The sequence below is a fragment of the Thunnus albacares genome, chromosome 7 (assembly GCF_914725855.1).
Source record: "Thunnus albacares chromosome 7, fThuAlb1.1, whole genome shotgun sequence".
NCBI lineage: Eukaryota > Metazoa > Chordata > Actinopteri > Scombriformes > Scombridae > Thunnus > Thunnus albacares.
The window spans coordinates 11,730,825-11,753,247 of record NC_058112.1 but is presented as its reverse complement, the minus strand read 5'-3'; the positions used below and the strand labels follow the sequence as shown (position 1 = coordinate 11,753,247).

The 22,423-nt window shown below is 39.4% G+C and overlaps 2 protein-coding genes across 3 annotated transcripts in view; both read right to left on the bottom strand.

Moving 5' to 3' along the window:
* The window catches only part of LOC122985757 (receptor-type tyrosine-protein phosphatase eta), a 57,004-nt gene that overhangs the window by 28,384 nt on the left and 6,197 nt on the right, over window positions 1-22,423 (bottom strand). The window contains exons 2-4 of one of the 2 annotated variants that reach the window (XM_044356639.1): window positions 12,672-12,693; window positions 12,227-12,415; window positions 11,720-11,980 (exon numbers count right to left, since the gene is read on the bottom strand). In XM_044356639.1, coding sequence (XP_044212574.1) covers window positions 11,720-11,980; window positions 12,227-12,415; window positions 12,672-12,693 — 472 coding nt within the window. The remainder of the gene's footprint in view (window positions 1-11,719; window positions 11,981-12,226; window positions 12,416-12,671; window positions 12,694-22,423) is intronic. The other variant, XM_044356640.1, reaches the window with a different exon arrangement.
* On the bottom strand, window positions 1,568-3,999 carry LOC122985762 (receptor-type tyrosine-protein phosphatase eta-like). The gene is made up of 3 exons (XM_044356648.1): window positions 3,446-3,999; window positions 2,198-2,458; window positions 1,568-2,010 (listed from the first exon to the last, which is right to left on the bottom strand). Exons 1-3 carry the CDS (start codon window positions 3,582-3,584, stop codon window positions 1,742-1,744), a joined length of 669 nt encoding a protein of 222 aa, XP_044212583.1. The 5' UTR covers window positions 3,585-3,999; the 3' UTR covers window positions 1,568-1,741.

The window sequence follows — 22,423 nt, the reverse complement described above, 5'->3', positions numbered from 1 at the left end:
TCAGCAGACTGTCATTAGCTGACAGTATGAACTACATTTAAATGCTTACTTACTTGTGTACTGAGAAACAGTGGTACTCTGTCCTTCAGTGTGATCATCATCTGCCACTGCAGTAATACTTATTGTATACTGGACACCAGGAGTCAGGTTAGTAAAGGTCTTAGATGTGACACTGACATTGTAACTCTGAGTTACATTTCCATCAGTCCACTGTACTCTATAGAAGGAGCTGCTTCCCTCTGGTTTAGTCCAGGTCAGAGTCATAGAGGATGTTGTGATTTCAGTGACATTGAGATTCCTGACTACTTCAGGCTCTGTGAGTGACAGAGAGGTGGACGCAAAGGAGAAAAGATGACAGTGATATATAATTCATCTAAGACCAAGTACAGAAGTAACAACATGGAAACCACAGTTAAAAAGGTTAACTGGAGGAGCGCTTAAACTGGATATAATGGCAACATATAATAATAAATGCAGTTAGTGATGTATGACACATCTTACTTGTATACAGTGAAATTGTCTTTGCCTGTCCTACTGTTTTGTTATCTCCAGCCACTGCAGTGACTGTAAAATTGTACTGCACTCCAGCAGTCAGCTCACTGATGTTTATATATGTTTCAGTGACACTGTCATTCCTCATTGTATTTCCATCAGTCCACTGTACTCTATAGAAGGAGCTGCTTCCCTCTGGTTCAGTCCACTTCAGAGACACTGAGGATGTTGTGATTTCAGTGACATTGAGATTCCTGACTACTTCAGGCTCTGTGAGTGACAGAGAGGTGGACGCAAAGGAGAAAAGATGACAGTGATATATAATTCATCTAAGACCAAGTACAGAAGTAACAACATGGAAACCACAGTTAAAAAGGTTAACTGGAGGAGGGCTTAAACTGGATATAATGGCAACATATATTGATAAATGTAGAAAGTGATGTATGACACATCTTACTTGTATACAGTGAAATTGTCTTTGCCTGTCCTACTGTTTTGTTATCTCCAGCCACTGCAGTGACTGTAAAATTGTACTGCACTCCAGCAGTCAGCTCACTGATGTTTATATATCTTTCAGTGACACTGCCATTCCTCATTGCATTTCCATCAGTCCACTGTACTCTATAGAAGGAGCTGCTTCCCTCTGGTTCAGTCCACTTCAGAGTCATAGAGGATGTTGTGATTTCAGTGGCACTGAGATTCCTGACTACTTCAGGCTCTGTGAGGGAGGAGGTGTCATAAGGGGAAATGAAGAGTTTTTAAAATCACTGCATTGTAACTTTATTAAATTCTTCTTTGAGTCAAAGTCACAGTGAAAACAGTGCAGCCAGAGCCTCGTTGCACCAGAAACACTTTCAAGTTGCCTCCATGCAGCTGCAAGTTCATCTAGCATCCTTGTGTTAAAGGATCCACCTTCATCCTTCACAGGTGACCAAAACACATCAGCTGACTCATCTTATAACAGAGTAACAGCAGTTTGACATAGAGACTTACTGAACCCTACAATGATATGTGAGGCAAGCCACCCTGTGAAGAAACCTCATTTCAGCTGCTGTACCATAATCTCAAGGTTTTAGCAAAAACAGAACTGGACATGTGATCTCACTTATCCATAAACCAGAACAACAACAGCAGCATCACTGCATCTGCTACCTGCACCAGCAGTCAACACAATCACTACCTGTCTCACCTTCACCAGGTGTCCTCAGCAGACTGTCATTAGCTGACAGTATGAACTACATTTAAATGCTTACTTACTTGTGTACTGAGAAACAGTGGTACTCTGTCCTTCAGTGTGATCATCATCTGCCACTGCAGTAATACTTATTGTATACTGGACACCAGGAGTCAGGTTAGTAAAGGTCTTAGATGTGACACTGACATTGTAACTCTGAGTTACATTTCCATCAGTCCACTGTACTCTATAGAAGGAGCTGCTTCCCTCTGGTTTAGTCCAGGTCAGAGTCATAGAGGATGTTGTGATTTCAGTGACATTGAGATTCCTGACTACTTCAGGCTCTGTGAGTGACAGAGAGGTGGACGCAAAGGAGAAAAGATGACAGTGATATATAATTCATCTAAGACCAAGTACAGAAGTAACAACATGGAAACCACAGTTAAAAAGGTTAACTGGAGGAGCGCTTAAACTGGATATAATGGCAACATATATTGATAAATGCAGTTAGTGATGTATGACACATCTTACTTGTATACAGTGAAATTGTCTTTGCCTGTCCTACTGTTTTGTTATCTCCAGCCACTGCAGTGACTGTAAAATTGTACTGCACTCCAGCAGTCAGCTCACTGATGTTTATATATCTTTCAGTGACACTGTCATTCCTCATTGCATTTCCATCAGTCCACTGTACTCTATAGAAGGAGCTGCTTCCCTCTGGTTCAGTCCACTTCAGAGTCATAGAGGATGTTGTGATTTCAGTGGCACTGAGATTCCTGACTACTTCAGGCTCTGTGAGGGAGGAGGTGTCATAAGGGGAAATGAAGAGTTTTTAAAATCACTACATTGTAACTTTATTAAATTCTTCTTTGAGTCAAAGTCACAGTGATAACAGTGCAGCCAGAGCCTCGTTGCACCAGAAACACTTTCAAGTTGCCTCCATGCAGCTGCAAGTTCATCTAGCATCCTTGTGTTAAAGGATCCACCTTCATCCTTCACAGGTGACCAAAACACATCAGCTGACTCATCTTATAACAGAGTAACAGCAGTTTGACATAGAGACTTACTGAACCCTACAATGATATGTGAGGCAAGCCACCCTGTGAAGAAACCTCATTTCAGCTGCTGCACCATAATCTCAAGGTTTTAGCAAAAACAAAACTGGACATGTGATCTCACTTATCCATAAACCAGAACAACAACAGCAGCATCACTGCATCTGCTACCTGCACCAGCAGTCAACACAATCACTACCTGTCTCACCTTCACCAGGTGTCCTCAGCAGACTGTCATTAGCTGACAGTATGAACTACATTTAAATGCTTACTTACTTGTGTACTGAGAAACAGTGGTACTCTGTCCTTCAGTGTGATCATCATCTGCCACTGCAGTAATACTTATTGTATACTGGACACCAGGAATCAGGTTAGTAAAGGTCTTAGATGTGACACTGATATTGTAACTCTGAGTTACATTTCCATCAGTCCACTGTACTCTATAGAAGGAGCTGCTTCCCTCTGGTTTAGTCCAGGTCAGAGTCATAGAGGATGTTGTGATTTCAGTGACATTGAGATTCCTGACTACTTCAGGCTCTGTGAGTGACAGAGAGGTGGACGCAAAGGAGAAAAGATGACAGTGATATATAATTCATCTAAGACCAAGTACAGAAGTAACAACATGGAAACCACAGTTAAAAAGGTTAACTGGAGGAGCGCTTAAACTGGCTATAATGGCAACATATATTGATAAATGCAGTTAGTGATGTATGACACATCTTACTTGTATACAGTGAAATTGTCTTTGCCTGTCCTACTGTTTTGTTATCTCCAGCCACTGCAGTGACTGTAAAATTGTACTGCACTCCAGCAGTCAGCTCACTGATGTTTATATATGTTTCAGTGACACTGTCATTCCTCATTGTATTTCCATCAGTCCACTGTACTCTATAGAAGGAGCTGCTTCCCTCTGGTTCAGTCCACTTCAGAGACACTGAGGATGTTGTGATTTCAGTGACATTGAGATTCCTGACTACTTCAGGCTCTGTGAGTGACAGAGAGGTGGACGCAAAGGAGAAAAGATGACAGTGATATATAATTCATCTAAGACCAAGTACAGAAGTAACAACATGGAAACCACAGTTAAAAAGGTTAACTGGAGGAGGGCTTAAACTGGATATAATGGCAACATATATTGATAAATGTAGAAAGTGATGTATGACACATCTTACTTGTATACAGTGAAATTGTCTTTGCCTGTCCTACTGTTTTGTTATCTCCAGCCACTGCAGTGACTGTAAAATTGTACTGCACTCCAGCAGTCAGCTCACTGATGTTTATATATCTTTCAGTGACACTGTCATTCCTCATTGCATTTCCATCAGTCCACTGTACTCTATAGAAGGAGTTGCTTCCCTCTGGTTCAGTCCACTTCAGAGTCATAGAGGATGTTGTGATTTCAGTGGCACTGAGATTCCTGACTACTTCAGGCTCTGTGAGGGAGGAGGTGTCATAAGGGGAAATGAAGAGTTTTTAAAATCACTACATTGTAACTTTATTAAATTCTTCTTTGAGTCAAAGTCACAGTGATAACAGTGCAGCCAGAGCCTCGTTGTACCAGAAACACTTTCAAGTTGCCTCCATGCAGCTGCAAGTTCATCTAGCATCCTTGTGTTAAAGGATCCACCTTCATCCTTCACAGGTGACCAAAACACATCAGCTGACTCATCTTATAACAGAGTAACAGCAGTTTGACATAGAGACTTACTGAACCCTACAATGATATGTGAGGCAAGCCACCCTGTGAAGAAACCTCATTTCAGCTGCTGTACCATAATCTCAAGGTTTTAGCAAAAACAGAACTGGACATGTGATCTCACTTATCCATAAACCAGAACAACAACAGCAGCATCACTGCATCTGCTACCTGCACCAGCAGTCAACACAATCACTACCTGTCTCACCTTCACCAGGTGTCCTCAGCAGACTGTCATTAGCTGACAGTATGAACTACATTTAAATGCTTACTTACTTGTGTACTGAGAAACAGTGGTACTCTGTCCTTCAGTGTGATCATCATCTGCCACTGCAGTAATACTTATTGTATACTGGACACCAGGAGTCAGGTTAGTAAAGGTCTTAGATGTGACACTGACATTGTAACTCTGAGTTACATTTCCATCAGTCCACTGTACTCTATAGAAGGAGCTGCTTCCCTCTGGTTTAGTCCAGGTCAGAGTCATAGAGGATGTTGTGATTTCAGTGACATTGAGATTCCTGACTACTTCAGGCTCTGTGAGTGACAGAGAGGTGGACGCAAAGGAGAAAAGATGACAGTGATATATAATTCATCTAAGACCAAGTACAGAAGTAACAACATGGAAACCACAGTTAAAAAGGTTAACTGGAGGAGCGCTTAAACTGGATATAATGGCAACATATAATAATAAATGCAGTTAGTGATGTATGACACATCTTACTTGTATACAGTGAAATTGTCTTTGCCTGTCCTACTGTTTTGTTATCTCCAGCCACTGCAGTGACTGTAAAATTGTACTGCACTCCAGCAGTCAGCTCACTGATGTTTATATATGTTTCAGTGACACTGTCATTCCTCATTGTATTTCCATCAGTCCACTGTACTCTATAGAAGGAGCTGCTTCCCTCTGGTTCAGTCCACTTCAGAGACACTGAGGATGTTGTGATTTCAGTGACATTGAGATTCCTGACTACTTCAGGCTCTGTGAGTGACAGAGAGGTGGACGCAAAGGAGAAAAGATGACAGTGATATATAATTCATCTAAGACCAAGTACAGAAGTAACAACATGGAAACCACAGTTAAAAAGGTTAACTGGAGGAGGGCTTAAACTGGATATAATGGCAACATATATTGATAAATGTAGAAAGTGATGTATGACACATCTTACTTGTATACAGTGAAATTGTCTTTGCCTGTCCTACTGTTTTGTTATCTCCAGCCACTGCAGTGACTGTAAAATTGTACTGCACTCCAGCAGTCAGCTCACTGATGTTTATATATCTTTCAGTGACACTGCCATTCCTCATTGCATTTCCATCAGTCCACTGTACTCTATAGAAGGAGCTGCTTCCCTCTGGTTCAGTCCACTTCAGAGTCATAGAGGATGTTGTGATTTCAGTGGCACTGAGATTCCTGACTACTTCAGGCTCTGTGAGGGAGGAGGTGTCATAAGGGGAAATGAAGAGTTTTTAAAATCACTACATTGTAACTTTATTAAATTCTTCTTTGAGTCAAAGTCACAGTGAAAACAGTGCAGCCAGAGCCTCGTTGCACCAGAAACACTTTCAAGTTGCCTCCATGCAGCTGCAAGTTCATCTAGCATCCTTGTGTTAAAGGATCCACCTTCATCCTTCACAGGTGACCAAAACACATCAGCTGACTCATCTTATAACAGAGTAACAGCAGTTTGACATAGAGACTTACTGAACCCTACAATGATATGTGAGGCAAGCCACCCTGTGAAGAAACCTCATTTCAGCTGCTGTACCATAATCTCAAGGTTTTAGCAAAAACAGAACTGGACATGTGATCTCACTTATCCATAAACCAGAACAACAACAGCAGCATCACTGCATCTGCTACCTGCACCAGCAGTCAACACAATCACTACCTGTCTCACCTTCACCAGGTGTCCTCAGCAGACTGTCATTAGCTGACAGTATGAACTACATTTAAATGCTTACTTACTTGTGTACTGAGAAACAGTGGTACTCTGTCCTTCAGTGTGATCATCATCTGCCACTGCAGTAATACTTATTGTATACTGGACACCAGGAGTCAGGTTAGTAAAGGTCTTAGATGTGACACTGACATTGTAACTCTGAGTTACATTTCCATCAGTCCACTGTACTCTATAGAAGGAGCTGCTTCCCTCTGGTTTAGTCCAGGTCAGAGTCATAGAGGATGTTGTGATTTCAGTGACATTGAGATTCCTGACTACTTCAGGCTCTGTGAGTGACAGAGAGGTGGACGCAAAGGAGAAAAGATGACAGTGATATATAATTCATCTAAGACCAAGTACAGAAGTAACAACATGGAAACCACAGTTAAAAAGGTTAACTGGAGGAGCGCTTAAACTGGATATAATGGCAACATATATTGATAAATGCAGTTAGTGATGTATGACACATCTTACTTGTATACAGTGAAATTGTCTTTGCCTGTCCTACTGTTTTGTTATCTCCAGCCACTGCAGTGACTGTAAAATTGTACTGCACTCCAGCAGTCAGCTCACTGATGTTTATATATCTTTCAGTGACACTGTCATTCCTCATTGCATTTCCATCAGTCCACTGTACTCTATAGAAGGAGCTGCTTCCCTCTGGTTCAGTCCACTTCAGAGTCATAGAGGATGTTGTGATTTCAGTGGCACTGAGATTCCTGACTACTTCAGGCTCTGTGAGGGAGGAGGTGTCATAAGGGGAAATGAAGAGTTTTTAAAATCACTACATTGTAACTTTATTAAATTCTTCTTTGAGTCAAAGTCACAGTGATAACAGTGCAGCCAGAGCCTCGTTGCACCAGAAACACTTTCAAGTTGCCTCCATGCAGCTGCAAGTTCATCTAGCATCCTTGTGTTAAAGGATCCACCTTCATCCTTCACAGGTGACCAAAACACATCAGCTGACTCATCTTATAACAGAGTAACAGCAGTTTGACATAGAGACTTACTGAACCCTACAATGATATGTGAGGCAAGCCACCCTGTGAAGAAACCTCATTTCAGCTGCTGCACCATAATCTCAAGGTTTTAGCAAAAACAAAACTGGACATGTGATCTCACTTATCCATAAACCAGAACAACAACAGCAGCATCACTGCATCTGCTACCTGCACCAGCAGTCAACACAATCACTACCTGTCTCACCTTCACCAGGTGTCCTCAGCAGACTGTCATTAGCTGACAGTATGAACTACATTTAAATGCTTACTTACTTGTGTACTGAGAAACAGTGGTACTCTGTCCTTCAGTGTGATCATCATCTGCCACTGCAGTAATACTTATTGTATACTGGACACCAGGAATCAGGTTAGTAAAGGTCTTAGATGTGACACTGATATTGTAACTCTGAGTTACATTTCCATCAGTCCACTGTACTCTATAGAAGGAGCTGCTTCCCTCTGGTTTAGTCCAGGTCAGAGTCATAGAGGATGTTGTGATTTCAGTGACATTGAGATTCCTGACTACTTCAGGCTCTGTGAGTGACAGAGAGGTGGACGCAAAGGAGAAAAGATGACAGTGATATATAATTCATCTAAGACCAAGTACAGAAGTAACAACATGGAAACCACAGTTAAAAAGGTTAACTGGAGGAGCGCTTAAACTGGCTATAATGGCAACATATATTGATAAATGCAGTTAGTGATGTATGACACATCTTACTTGTATACAGTGAAATTGTCTTTGCCTGTCCTACTGTTTTGTTATCTCCAGCCACTGCAGTGACTGTAAAATTGTACTGCACTCCAGCAGTCAGCTCACTGATGTTTATATATGTTTCAGTGACACTGTCATTCCTCATTGAATTTCCATCAGTCCACTGTACTCTATAGAAGGAGCTGCTTCCCTCTGGTTCAGTCCACTTCAGAGACACTGAGGATGTTGTGATTTCAGTGACATTGAGATTCCTGACTACTTCAGGCTCTGTGAGTGACAGAGAGGTGGACGCAAAGGAGAAAAGATGACAGTGATATATAATTCATCTAAGACCAAGTACAGAAGTAACAACATGGAAACCACAGTTAAAAAGGTTAACTGGAGGAGGGCTTAAACTGGATATAATGGCAACATATATTGATAAATGTAGAAAGTGATGTATGACACATCTTACTTGTATACAGTGAAATTGTCTTTGCCTGTCCTACTGTTTTGTTATCTCCAGCCACTGCAGTGACTGTAAAATTGTACTGCACTCCAGCAGTCAGCTCACTGATGTTTATATATCTTTCAGTGACACTGTCATTCCTCATTGCATTTCCATCAGTCCACTGTACTCTATAGAAGGAGCTGCTTCCCTCTGGTTTAGTCCACTTCAGAGTCATAGAGGATGTTGTGATTTCAGTGGCACTGAGATTCCTGACTACTTCAGGCTCTGTGAGGGAGGAGGTGTCATAAGGGGAAATGAAGAGTTTTTAAAATCACTACATTGTAACTTTATTAAATTCTTCTTTGAGTCAAAGTCACAGTGATAACAGTGCAGCCAGAGCCTCGTTGCACCAGAAACACTTTCAAGTTGCCTCCATGCAGCTGCAAGTTCATCTAGCATCCTTGTGTTAAAGGATCCACCTTCATCCTTCACAGGTGACCAAAACACATCAGCTGACTCATCTTATAACAGAGTAACAGCAGTTTGACATAGAGACTTACTGAACCCTACAATGATATGTGAGGCAAGCCACCCTGTGAAGAAACCTCATTTCAGCTGCTGTACCATAATCTCAAAGTTTTAGTAAAAACAGAACTGGACATGTGATCTCACTTATCCATAAACCAGAACAACAACAGCAGCATCACTGCATCTGCTACCTGCACCAGCAGTCAACACAATCACTACCTGTCTCACCTTCACCAGGTGTCCTCAGCAGACTGTCATTAGCTGACAGTATGAACTACATTTAAATGCTTACTTACTTGTGTACTGAGAAACAGTGGTACTCTGTCCTTCAGTGTGATCATCATCTGCCACTGCAGTAATACTTATTGTATACTGGACACCAGCAGTCAGGTTAGTAAAGGTCATAGATGTGACACTGACATTGTAACTCTGAGTTACATTTCCATCAGTCCACTGTACTCTATAGAAGGAGCTGCTTCCCTCTGGTTCAGTCCACTTCAGAGACACTGAGGATGTTGTGATTTCAGTGACATTGAGATTCCTGACTACTTCAGGCTCTGTGAGTGACAGAGAGGTGGATGCAAAGGAGAAAAGATGACAGTGATATATAATTCATCTAAGACCAAGTACAGAAGTAACAACATGGAAACCACAGTTAAAAAGGTTAACTGGAGGAGCGCTTAAACTGGATATAATGGCAACATATATTGATAAATGTAGAAAGTGATGTATGACACATCTTACTTGTATACAGTGAAATTGTCTTTGCCTGTCCTACTGTTTTGTTATCTCCAGCCACTGCAGTGACTGTAAAATTGTACTGCACTCCAGCAGTCAGCTCACTGATGTTTATATATCTTTCAGTGACACTGTCATTCCTCATTGTATTTCCATCAGTCCACTGTACTCTATAGAAGGAGCTGCTTCCCTCTGGTTCAGTCCAGGTCAGAGACACTGAGGATGTTGTGATTTCAGTGACATTGAGATTCCTGACTACTTCAGGCTCTGTGAGTGACAGAGAGGTGGATGCAAAGGAGAAAAGATGACAGTGAAACATACAATTAACAGGCACAACACTACATAAGAAAAAACAATGTAAATTATATGTTAGAAAGGTTAACTGGAAGAGAACCACTAATGGTGCATCCATAATGGCAACATATAATAATAAATGCAGTTAGTGATGTATGACACATCTTACTTGTATACAGTGAAATTGTCTTTGCCTGTCCTACTGTTTTGTTATCTCCAGCCACTGCAGTGACTGTAAAATTGTACTGCACTCCAGCAGTCAGCTCACGGATGTTTATATGTGTTTCAGTGACACTGTCATTCCTCATTGTATTTCCATCAGTCCACTGTACTCTATAGAAGGAGCTGCTTCCCTCTGGTTCAGTCCACTTCAGAGACACTGAGGATGTTGTGATTTCAGTGACATTGAGATTCCTGACTACTTCAGGCTCTGTGAGTGACAGAGAGGTGGACGCAAAGGAGAAAAGATGACAGTGATATATAATTCATCTAAGACCAAGTACAGAAGTAACAACATGGAAACCACAGTTAAAAAGGTTAACTGGAGGAGGGCTTAAACTGGATATAATGGCAACATATATTGATAAATGTAGAAAGTGATGTATGACACATCTTACTTGTATACAGTGAAATTGTCTTTGCCTGTCCTACTGTTTTGTTATCTCCAGCCACTGCAGTGACTGTAAAATTGTACTGCACTCCAGCAGTCAGCTCACTGATGTTTATATATCTTTCAGTGACACTGTCATTCCTCATTGTATTTCCATAAGTCCACTGTACTCTATAGAAGGAGCTGCTTCCCTCTGGTTCAGTCCACTTCAGAGACACTGAGGATGTTGTGATTTCAGTGACATTGAGATTCCTGACTACTTCAGGCTCTGTGAGTGACAGAGAGGTGGACGCAAAGGAGAAAAGATGACAGTGATATATAATTCATCTAAGACCAAGTACAGAAGTAACAACATGGAAACCACAGTTAAAAAGGTTAACTGGAGGAGGGCTTAAACTGGATATAATGGCAACATATATTGATAAATGTAGAAAGTGATGTATGACACATCTTACTTGTATACAGTGAAATTGTCTTTGCCTGTCCTACTGTTTTGTTATCTCCAGCCACTGCAGTGACTGTAAAATTGTACTGCACTCCAGCAGTCAGCTCACTGATGTTTATATATCTTTCAGTGACACTGTCATTCCTCATTGCATTTCCATCAGTCCACTGTACTCTATAGAAGGAGCTGCTTCCCTCTGGTTTAGTCCAGGTCAGAGTCATAGAGGATGTTGTGATTTCACTGACAGTGAGATTCCTGACTACTTCAGGCTCTGTGTAATTTGTGTATGACAAAGCACATGAAAAACACTACATAGGAAAGTTGAAAATATAACTTAATGTAAATATCCTCTGAATCTGAGAGCGAATAAATGGTAAGAGTCTTTTTGAAGGAAAAGGCTGAGCAATGTGACTCTTTGATAGATCAAAAACTTTTGTCCAAATGTCATAAAATGGTTACACTGGAAGTAGATCGTTTTTAAATGCACTCAATCAATGCTGCAAATATTCACAGTTATTTGCAGATATTTGGAGTCAGACAATAAGAATTCTATTGATCATCTTACAATGTAAGCCAAAATTAAATGCATACTTACTTGTGTGCTGAGAAATTTCTGCACTTGCTGCTTCAGTAAGGCCATCATCTGCCACTGCAGTTACAGATATTTTGTACTGGATCCCAGGATTCAGGTCAGTAATGGTTTTAGATGTTTCAGTCACATTTACAGTCAGATTGGTTTCTCCACCTGTCCACTGTACTCTATAGAAGGAGATGTTTCCCTCTGATTTAGTCCAGGTGAGATTTATAGAGGTTGTTGTGATTCCAGTGACATTAAGACCGCTGACTACTGCAGGCACTGTGAGTGACAGAGAGGTGGGTAGGGGAGAAAATATTGGTATTTTAGGTCTTCATCACTCATCATATGTGTAACACATTATTATCATCTCTTATTTCTGTTTATTCATACTGAGAGCACTTTGTTTGCAGTCGTACAAACAACAAGATGCTGAATCTTTAATATAACATGCTTTAGATAATTCACTGTATAAAGTAATTGTTGATGACTGGAATACAAGTGATTTGACAAAGTAAATTGACTTACTAGTTGTGACCACTTTGCAGCAGTTCAAACAATCAATGGAGATATTATAGACAGCTCCAGGAATCAGACCAACTAGCGTACCATTTCCAGATATGTTTGAAACCGATAAGGTGCAGTTTGGCTTAGATTGAATCGTGACTGTTGTGTCTGTTGTTAACAATATTGTTTGATTGCTGTCACATTCACCATCTATGAGATAGGCGAACGAGGACAAGAACAAGAAGAAAAACAAGACCAAAAAGAAGAAATGAGCACAACTAGATTTTTTAAAAAGCAAAATTTCTTAAAAAAAACTTCTTTGACAGGTGTGAAGTAATTAACAAGCCTACATTAAACACCAAATATGGTACTGTGTGAGAGCTTGTATTTCTTTAAATATGCAGAGACAAATGAACAGAAATGTGGCACATGAAACTAAATAGGGAAACAGCAAGTCTGTACTTACCGGCACATGCGGCTCGGGAGTTCTGTAGGGATAAAGACAGAGAAAAACAAAGTAAATCATTTTGCACCAGAAGAGGTCAGTATTGAGTTTGGAACAACCTCAAAGCATCAACCAGAAACCAAACCACCTGTTCAATGTCACAGGGCGTCAGAGAAGTTAGTGACGACTGATAGAACAAGCCTGATATGAAAGCCTTGAAATCATTAAATGGAACTCTTGTTGAAGCGGTAAGATTTCCTCGGTTTATTAAATAACAACCTTTTATAACCCCATGCCACACATGATATGAGATGTGGTTCCTCCAGTGAGACGACACAGTGATGCACCTTTCTCTCATTCTCTTTATGGTTACCAAAAGCATCTTACTGGTCACAGTGAAACTGTGATGAGAAAGCAGGGCAATAAAGGCAGATATATTAAATCAACAGTTTGCTTATTTTTTTATAAAATTAAAACAAAATTAAAAAATTAAAAACTCTGGTGGGGAAATGCTGAGTCCTTGATAGGGGTGGGTGACTGCTACACATTTTGAGTACATAGTCCATTATCAAAAAGCATCAATAATCAAAAGTTGGTATTGAATACCTGGTCACATTGTTTGGGTTGTTTTTTCTTTTATTTGATCAGATGTTTCCTGATTAAAATAAGGCAACATTACTAACTGAAGACATTATTGTACTGAAGCATTTTTATTTCATTTTGCACTGAAACATCAAGCAGTTTAATGTATTTTTTAAAGAGCAATGTGCAGTAACAGCAGTCAGAAAAGCAGTGCTTTACTGCCCTCTGTGGTTGAATGTTTCAGGCCTCTGACAGAAATGTGCTCTGTTACACCTGTAACCACACCCAACAGTGATGTCACAATACACCTGCACATCACTGCAGCAAGATAAGAAATGACCTTACTGGAGGTCAGCAAAAAAGGTTTTTTTTCAGCAGGTGTTATGTTTTTCTTTTCAGAGTTAAATATGGAAAGGTCATGCTTGAAAAAACATGGTTTTATTTGCTCAAAGTAACGTATCTGCATAGGCACAGATACTGATATCCAGCCCTAGTTCTTTATTACTTCTTTTGTTGGCCTAAAAGAAGCCAAATTTAAGTATATTGTCTAAGCATGCTAGAATCAGACAGTGAAATAACCACCATATATAAGTTTATAAATGATATGCTCCCCTTAAGGCTGCTATGTAAAATCCACAAATCCATGTAGGTCATATAGCTCCAACTTCATTTGTTTTAGTCATTGCTGCACGTCCTTCTTCCGTGATGTAAATTAACACCCAAAAGCTCTGTATTATGGGATAAAGTCCCATTGTAACTGACGAATAGATCATGTTTGTACGCCAGTTAGTACAAACAAGGAAGTAAACTCTGGTAATCATTATTAAGGATACTGTTCTTCCTGCTCGTAGGATCGCATCTGGGTGACTCATCTTAAACGCCCCAAAAAGATTACAAACAAATGCTGATCATAGCAAACAATAATATCACATGTGGGCCTACAACTTTATTTCCATACACCTCTTTTTCCATATCTCTACTCTGGTTACCGCCTGTGTCCTGGTTATCAGGACTTAACACGCAACTCTGGTTACAAAATTACTTATTAGCCAAAACTTAAACAGTCTAGAGTCACTCGCTGACATGTTGCCTTTCAGTCTGTTTACCACACAGCTAAACATTAAACACAGGACATCATTGCTCAAATTACATCACTCTCTCTTCTCCCCCCATAAAAGATCACAGATAGGACCAATCAATAACTCTCCCTAACAGTGACAGAGTGGTCATTACTGCAGTCCTGCATCACAAAAGACCTAATCGGGGTCATCAGACAGGGTGTACTTTGAAATGAAATGCAAAATGACAAGTGCAGGTATGTTTCACTGTACAAGACATAGACTCAGTTATAGGGTGTAAGCTGAAAATACAGTTTGTTTGAGGATATATTTAAAAATAAACTGATATTGTACTTGTCAACCCAGTTTTTATCAATGTGAGATTAGACTTAATAACTTAATATATAACACAATACAATTCAATAGCACCACAAACTACAGCCTCCAAAATAAGAGTCATTACAACTAGGGCTGCAACTAGTGATTATTCTCATTACTGATTCATCTGTCAATTGTTTTTGTTTTTTTTATTAATTGACTAGTCGTGTAGTCTATAAATTGTCCAAAAAAATATGAAAAATGTCCATCATAAAAAAACAGAAACCCAAAGATGTCTTCAAATGTCTTATTGTCTTATTGTCTGACCAACAGTCTAAAACTCAGAGTTTACAATGATATGAAACAGAGAAAAGCAGAAAATGTTCACAATGGACAAACTGGAACCAGATAATATTTGGAATTTTTGCTTGATAAAAGACTTAAACAATTAATTATTGATAAATAATACATACTTTTTTGGAGGTAATCGATAAATCAACTGTTCATTTCTGCTTTATTATAAAGCTGTTGTATTAGACTGCGTTAGTGTTAACTGGGTGTACCTACTGCAATAAACTGGCAACTGAGTGTATTTTTTTTTTCTTTCCATGATTTGCTTGCAACAAGTAGTTCTTTCTTGTCTTCAGTAGTACAGATACACTGTGTAGTAATGTGCAAACAATACTGTTGTATTTTCATTATGTACATTCATTCTTTCACATTTATACTTACATTGTAAAGCTTACACAACATGTTTTTGCATTATGGTACTTAATTATAGTCACACCATTTTAAGAGAATAGAAAAGACCAGACTCAAAAATTCTAAAAAGAAAAGGTACATGCTGCATTTAATCATGCCCCTACCACCCGCCTGTCCCTGGAGACCAGTGTCCTCTCCTTATCTTTTCCCTTTCTATTCACAACAGTGACCTTGCCCTTCCTCCCAACCGTCTGGGTCCCTATTCTTTCTGAAGCACAAGGGTGCCACACAGTGATGCAGGATGGGTTCAAGGCTTCAGTGCTCTTGGTTCTCGTGGAGGGTATCTGCATAGCGTATGAGAAAGTCAGTGCGATAAAATGTACTATGTGTTAAGAAACATCATCATCAATATGACAATCAATATGAGTGTCTATATAAGATACATTTCAATGAAATGAGAGTAATCAGTGTGCGTTTCCACTTTTACCGAAGTCACTCACAATATTTGACACTTGACACTATAATTAAATATAATAACCAACCAACCAACAAACTATTACATTATCAGCTAGTATGAAAAAAAATCCTGTCACTTTGGGTGAATTTTGTATGCATGTATGAGGAAGTTAACATCTGCATGTCTATACCTCAGCTGCGTGTGCAGCAGCGCGTGTTAGAGTGGCTGAACTTCCCACTAATGCCCTGTCAGAGGGTGTAAATGGCTGTTAAGAAAATTTCTTGCTGTCCGCAACTCAGTGACATACTTCCCTTTACCACCACATAGATGGTTTTTGAGAGATGAAATACTGTCCTCCACAGTGGTAATGGTCTCCACTGTCTAGACTTGTGTTTGGACAGTATGTTGGTAAAATATCCACATCTGTTAGGGTCACAGTCTAACAAATCTCTCAAAATTAAAACTCTGCCTTCCTCTCTTTTTTACTGACCATTAGTTCTCCCATTTTTATTCATATTTGTTATTTCTGTTAAGGAATGTCTTAGCTAGTGTTTATGTTTGTTACTATTACAAACAGGCTAAAAAAGGAGGTAGCTTCACATGCTAGCCTACTAAACTTTCAACGGATACAAATGAATCCTAATGTTTCTCTGTAATTACATGATGTGTAAATAGTCAACTCTTTGCATTTTAGCCAGAGCAACTTTGTACTTTATATAAAAACTTCAGTAAAGGGTAGTGTGCTTGTCCTCTGCCCCCTCTCTGGCTAATTTTGTAAGTTTTCATGTAGTTCTGGAGAGTATGAGTACCACTGGTAGTCATGTTCAGACTCCACACACAGGAGCTTAACATAAACCTCCTTAAATGTTTTAAGCAAACAGGGACAAGAGGTCCTTTAAGTGCTCACAAAGAAAAGGAAATTTGAACATCTGCAGAAACAGATCATGTTATGTGAGCAAAAGCTCTAGAACAGCTACTAAACAGACCTTGTGGTGAGATTGTTTTGGCTTTTTTGAAGCCAAAGGTCATTAATGAACTTTGAACCTTGACAGGCATATAGGCCTATTCAGTAACAACCGGCTAAGCTCTTTTCAAAAACTGGTTTTCCCTGACCTGTTTGGTTTGGTTAAACTAACTCCACACTACTTAGTGGAGTGGGCTGGCGTGAAAGCTGTCAATCGAACTCTGGTGCAGACTGACTGTTTAAAATGGTGGGTCTCGGTCTACTTCAAATCAGATTCTGGTGCAGTTTGTTTGTGGTTTGAATGCAAACAGACCAACCACAGGAATTTGTGATGGTAGACTGGTTTTCAAAGCCACTACCAACCACTATAAAATTCATCTGTTGATTGTGAACCATTCAGGATGCAATAACCATGTACTGTATATAAGCGATGTGTATGGTTATGCAAATAATTTGGTAACTATGGTAACAGGTGAAAGCAGGGACTGTCCCCAATCAACCAGACAAGCATGGATGACTGCAGTGTGTTGTGCTTGTATCCTACTAGGCTACATGTACTTTGGCAGTTCATCAAGTCCATTTAAAAGTGTGTGACATAGTATTAATCCCACCGTAATACTGTACAAAATGCCTCTTTTCCATCCTGTCTCTATCTTTTTGTCTTTACATGTGGCCAATTAGTAGTCTAATAATACTAATAGTTACTTCTTCATGAACTCTCGGTGATACCGCAGAACATTAACATACGCTCCGAAGCATTAAAGTGCAGCATGTGTTGCTGTCAGTCACCAGAATTTGATTGTCCCCACGTGATGATGCAGGATGACATCACTAGCACTGTCCAATGAGTGACTTACCTGTCAGTCTGTATAACTTCATGTTTACAGTTCTTTGTAAAAAGCCAGTGTGAACCAGAACCGGACCAGAAGTAAAAGACATTATAACTAGACAGAGTTTGATTTTAGGAACAACTGTTGCTGTTTGTGTTTGAACAGAATCTTAAGGAATAAAACCTCTTCCAGCCCCACAAGAATATGGTAAAGGTCACATACCAGTATGTGAAAGCTGTGTCTTAATGCTATGACAACCTCATGTTTTCAAACAAATCTTCATGTTAACTTGACCTCTGGGGATATGACTTCTCTGAGCTAGAATGTTTTATTTCCCCTTGGCCTTCTTCCTGAGTGTCACTTATTTTCTCCTGGCTAAATAAACAAAACAACGTCTCAGGCCATTATGCTTTGGCACTGACTCAGCGAGAAGAAATAACCCAAGCTCAAATTCCCATTTTAGAAATAGTGGCCTAGAAACACTGAAGTTCAAATAATGGACTTTTTTTTTTTTTTTTTTTTTATGAATCCACTGGGACTCAGCTCCACCCTTGTGCACATCCCCCTGTTCTGCTTTAACCCTCTTTCTAAATTATATGTGTTAGAGATATGTTCTAACAGGATGTTAGTGGTGTTTGTTTAAAATCACTAATGGCAGGATAATATTTCTATTAAAGCCACTGAAAGAAGGAGAAAAATAATTTTGCTGCTTGCTTTTAGACACAGCTCAAAGGTTGGTGATATACAGCACTGAGAAGCTCATTGTTCCTTCTCATACTTACACTTTCACTTGAAGAGCGATATTTAATGTTCATTGTGTAACATACCTGGCTGGGACCCTCTTGCCCTGTGTACAGTATATGTGCCCTTTGACTGTTCTGTCTGGAGGAGGAGGAGGAGGAGGAGGAGGAGGAGGAGGAAATGGCTGTACTGACCACTACATAAACATTACATCAACCCAAAAGGCAGCCGGCCTGCCACTCCGATTCCCTCTCATTCCTCACAGTCTGCCTTTGCTGCTTGCCTCCTGATAACGCCCCAGTTCCTTCCTCCATAATAACACTCAGACCCAAAAACAATCAAGAAATCACCTTAAAGACTGTTTGCTCAGGGATCAGTCTATTTAACCTTAGCTCCTCATAATCTGATAACTTGGAACAAAAACATTTAAAAATTAGACTGTTTCTGCTCCTTGAATTACCCAACGTTTTGAGGTTGCCATGGTTGTGCCCTTGTTGACTTGCTGAGTGGAGTAAGAGGATTCCTCTACAGCAGTAAATTCTGCAAAATCACGTTATCTGACTCAAACCAAAACATTTGTGTGTGTGTGTGTGTGTGTGTGTGTCTTAATGATTAGCAACACATAATACCCAAGGTTCATGATATATTCTTCTCCTTTTCTTTATTGATTTTTCCTCTCTTGACCTTTTCTGCTACTTTGTAGTAGCTTTATTCCAGTTATCTTGTTGTCTAGTATAACTCAGTGCCAATAAATCTGCACTTCATTCTTTTTTTATTCTTTTCTCCTCTTGCAGCATTGGTGTGTTGACATCTCCTGTCATCAAGTTGATTTTGTTTTTGTAGATTTTGTTTAATTCTTTAAATCGGCTGTGAGCTTGGCTAGTTACCTTATAGCAAGATTAGTTTATATGGTGTTACTTTTTTCTCTCCATTACAATTAGATTTGGCAATTGCCTTATTTTTTTGGTATAGCAAACTTAGTTACTAAGTCGCTGGAGCATCAACGCTAATTTTTCAATTTCAAAAAAACAGGAAAAAGTGGGTAATTTAACTTTAGCTGAGGCCAACAACCATAACTGGCCGCAGTACGGACACTGTTTTACCTGCTTTTTAGGTCTTACAAATCTACTTACTGTTTACCCCCCTAAAATTACACATTTCTATGGCATAAACATTTTTATTCAGTAAAACAAATGTCAAATAGAGACAACTTCAACTTGACCCGAGGTCTAATTAGCCAGTCACCCGCACCTGTGTGGGTGTGCAGGCCCTTTAAATATTATGACATACTGTTTCATCAATCACTTTGCATATTGTGAACATTTCTTCCTTGTGTTTAAAGATTTGAGTCTACTCAAATCAGTATACAAACTATTTCATGAAAGACAATGATTTTGTCTGTGTATAAAGCTTTAAAAACTGCCTTTGTGTGTCTGTGTCTTTGTGTGTTAAAAAACAAACAATGTACACGCAGGCACATCACTATCCAAATTGTCTCTTTCCTATTCCAAATGCAGACTTTAATCCTCTGATGTAAACATCAAATATGACGTGTGAATATGAGAGAATATGTGAGATATGTGTCTCTTTCTTCTGTCAGCTTCTAATAAATTGGCAGCTTGTTCTCTATTTAAAGTTCATTGCCTCAGAAGTTTCTCATGAGCGACCCACTCATTGTTTCTGTACTAACACGACTTCCTGACGCTTCCTGAACCCACCCAGACACCCTTGATAACAGATGTGAACAACATAAAGGGATTTTTATGCTGTACTTCATATCCCAGCTCATTAAGGTCAAATAAAGGAAGGAAAGGGCCACATGACATTGGCTAATAAATCAATGCTTGTACCACTTGAACTGTCTGGGTTAGCTTAAACTATCTTAAAGTATTAGTGCTCCTTCCTCTATTGTGTGCCATATGTAATTCTCTCATACCAATCTGTAATTGTGGGTTTGTTTTACATCATCAAGCAATATGTTTTTTTTAACTTATACTGAATAATGTGCATGCTGTATGACTTTTTGTATTGTCATTCAAATTAAGTTCCTTGGTTAAAGCTTGTGAGATGGTTTAATGGAATATAATTGATATTAACTAAAAAGTAAATTGACATGTATTAAATTTTGTTTAGAACTGTATCATAGCACATGACTAACTGATTCTGCTGTGCAATGTTAAGATGTTTGCCTAGTGAATAATTCACAGTGTCAGGGGAACTAATGACCTTTGACTTATCTTCCTCTACATGGCTTCAGAAAGTTGACGCTAATAATTTTACTCAACAGTAAGTAGCACATTGCTTTAGTCAAACTCTGGATTTCCACAGTGATCAGGACATTCAGTGTACACATTTATGATGAACATGCACTTGAGTCTTTTTAAAACATTGATACTCAGTAAATGGGAAAATCTTCTATAACTTTCAAGAAGATGAGAGTTGTATGCAAAACTGACATATTTGTAGTCTTTTTATTAGTGTCATTAGTGTCCAGGTTCACAGCACCACTGACGGAGCTCAAAGTGTTTGATGGAGCTATAGTATTGTCAAAATATGTCTTATAAAATAATAAAAATTAGTCCAAGTTAGTAAGAAAACAAATGAACCAGGTGAAGAAAAGTTAAATTATTCTGATTGTTGTTGTTGTTCCTTTAGCTTGGACCAAATCTGTTGATTTATCATATATTAAATATCGTCTGAGCATTTCTGTGGTACAACATGGCACAAGAGAAATTAAATCTGAGTATCCTCCTGTGGGATACTATAGGAACATGAATCATAAAACAATGCCGAAAGCCATGTCTAAAAATACCTGCTGCCTCCAAATGCTCCCTGCGTATGACAGCGTTAGGTATGAGTGTGTTTGTCTCCAGGTATCAGCCTCCCACACCACAGTCCTGCCACTGCTATCACAGGCCAGATCAGAGGATATGGAAATCAGTGACGTAATATTTACCGTCCCTAGCACTGTGCTGCGCTGTGAAGAGGGTTGAGCTACTGGCTGCAGATACCCATCTGAGTACAATGCACTTGCCATTAGAGCTTCCTCCACATGCTGCTGGCCGTGCAACAAGAGGAAGAGGTGCATGAATGCGTTCGTACCCACACCCAGGACACAGAGACTCAGCAATTACACTGATCGTGGAGGTGTGAAGTTTTAAATGTGTGAAAGTGAAGCTTTGGTTGTGATGTGTGCTGAGCACAGAGAAAGCCTGATACAGGTTTTATATTAATAGTGAGTTTTTTGTACTTTATTCAAGGGTGTGCCTTTAAATTATCAAAGAAACTAGACTATACACGCCCTTTCTCTTTTAAAAGACTCCGAAGAACAATGTATGCTGGGACAGGCTCCTGTCCCCAGTGACCTTGAACAGCATGACCAGTTCCGAAAATTAAGTAATTCTTACTTTTGTGAAGCTTTCAAACAGTTTCTGAATGTTACAAGTAATGTTTGACTCTCTTCACAGCTACATTTACACCATGTCTGCCTCTCTCAACACAAACATATACACATATTCTTTTAATGGTTTCCATTCTTACAGAAACACTAAATAATTAATTTAAGTAGGAACTATAAACAATCGAGAACATGCAACATCTTCATCATCACTGATTCTATCATTCACAGAAGTATAAGGAACATTTTCATGGTAGAACTGCAGTAGTTTGATTGCTAGTAGTAGATTGCTAATTAGAGCTACTCAAGAAGCAAGATGTCAATGTGAAGTAAAACCGCTCTGACGTTTCCTTCTGTGGTTTGAAATAAAGATGTGATGGCTGGTTACTTGAAAGTGGGGCTATCCTCCATCTTTGAGAAGGCCTGTTTTGTAAACAAGACAAGAGTCCACAGCTACGCTAGCAGCACTGTGAGGCTATACTTTGGCACAGCGGTGCTTTGGCGTAAATGCTAATGTCAGCATGCTAATGTTAAGCAAGTGGAATGTTAACCATATTCACCATCTTAGTATGGTGTGTTAGCATGTTAGCAAATGGTAATTACCACAAAACACAAAGTACAGTTGAGGCTGATGGGAACATCATTATTTTTGCAGGTTAAAGTTTGACATGATGACAGGATGGCGCAATATGGAAAGTGAAGAGATCACCAAAGTTTTTTTTAC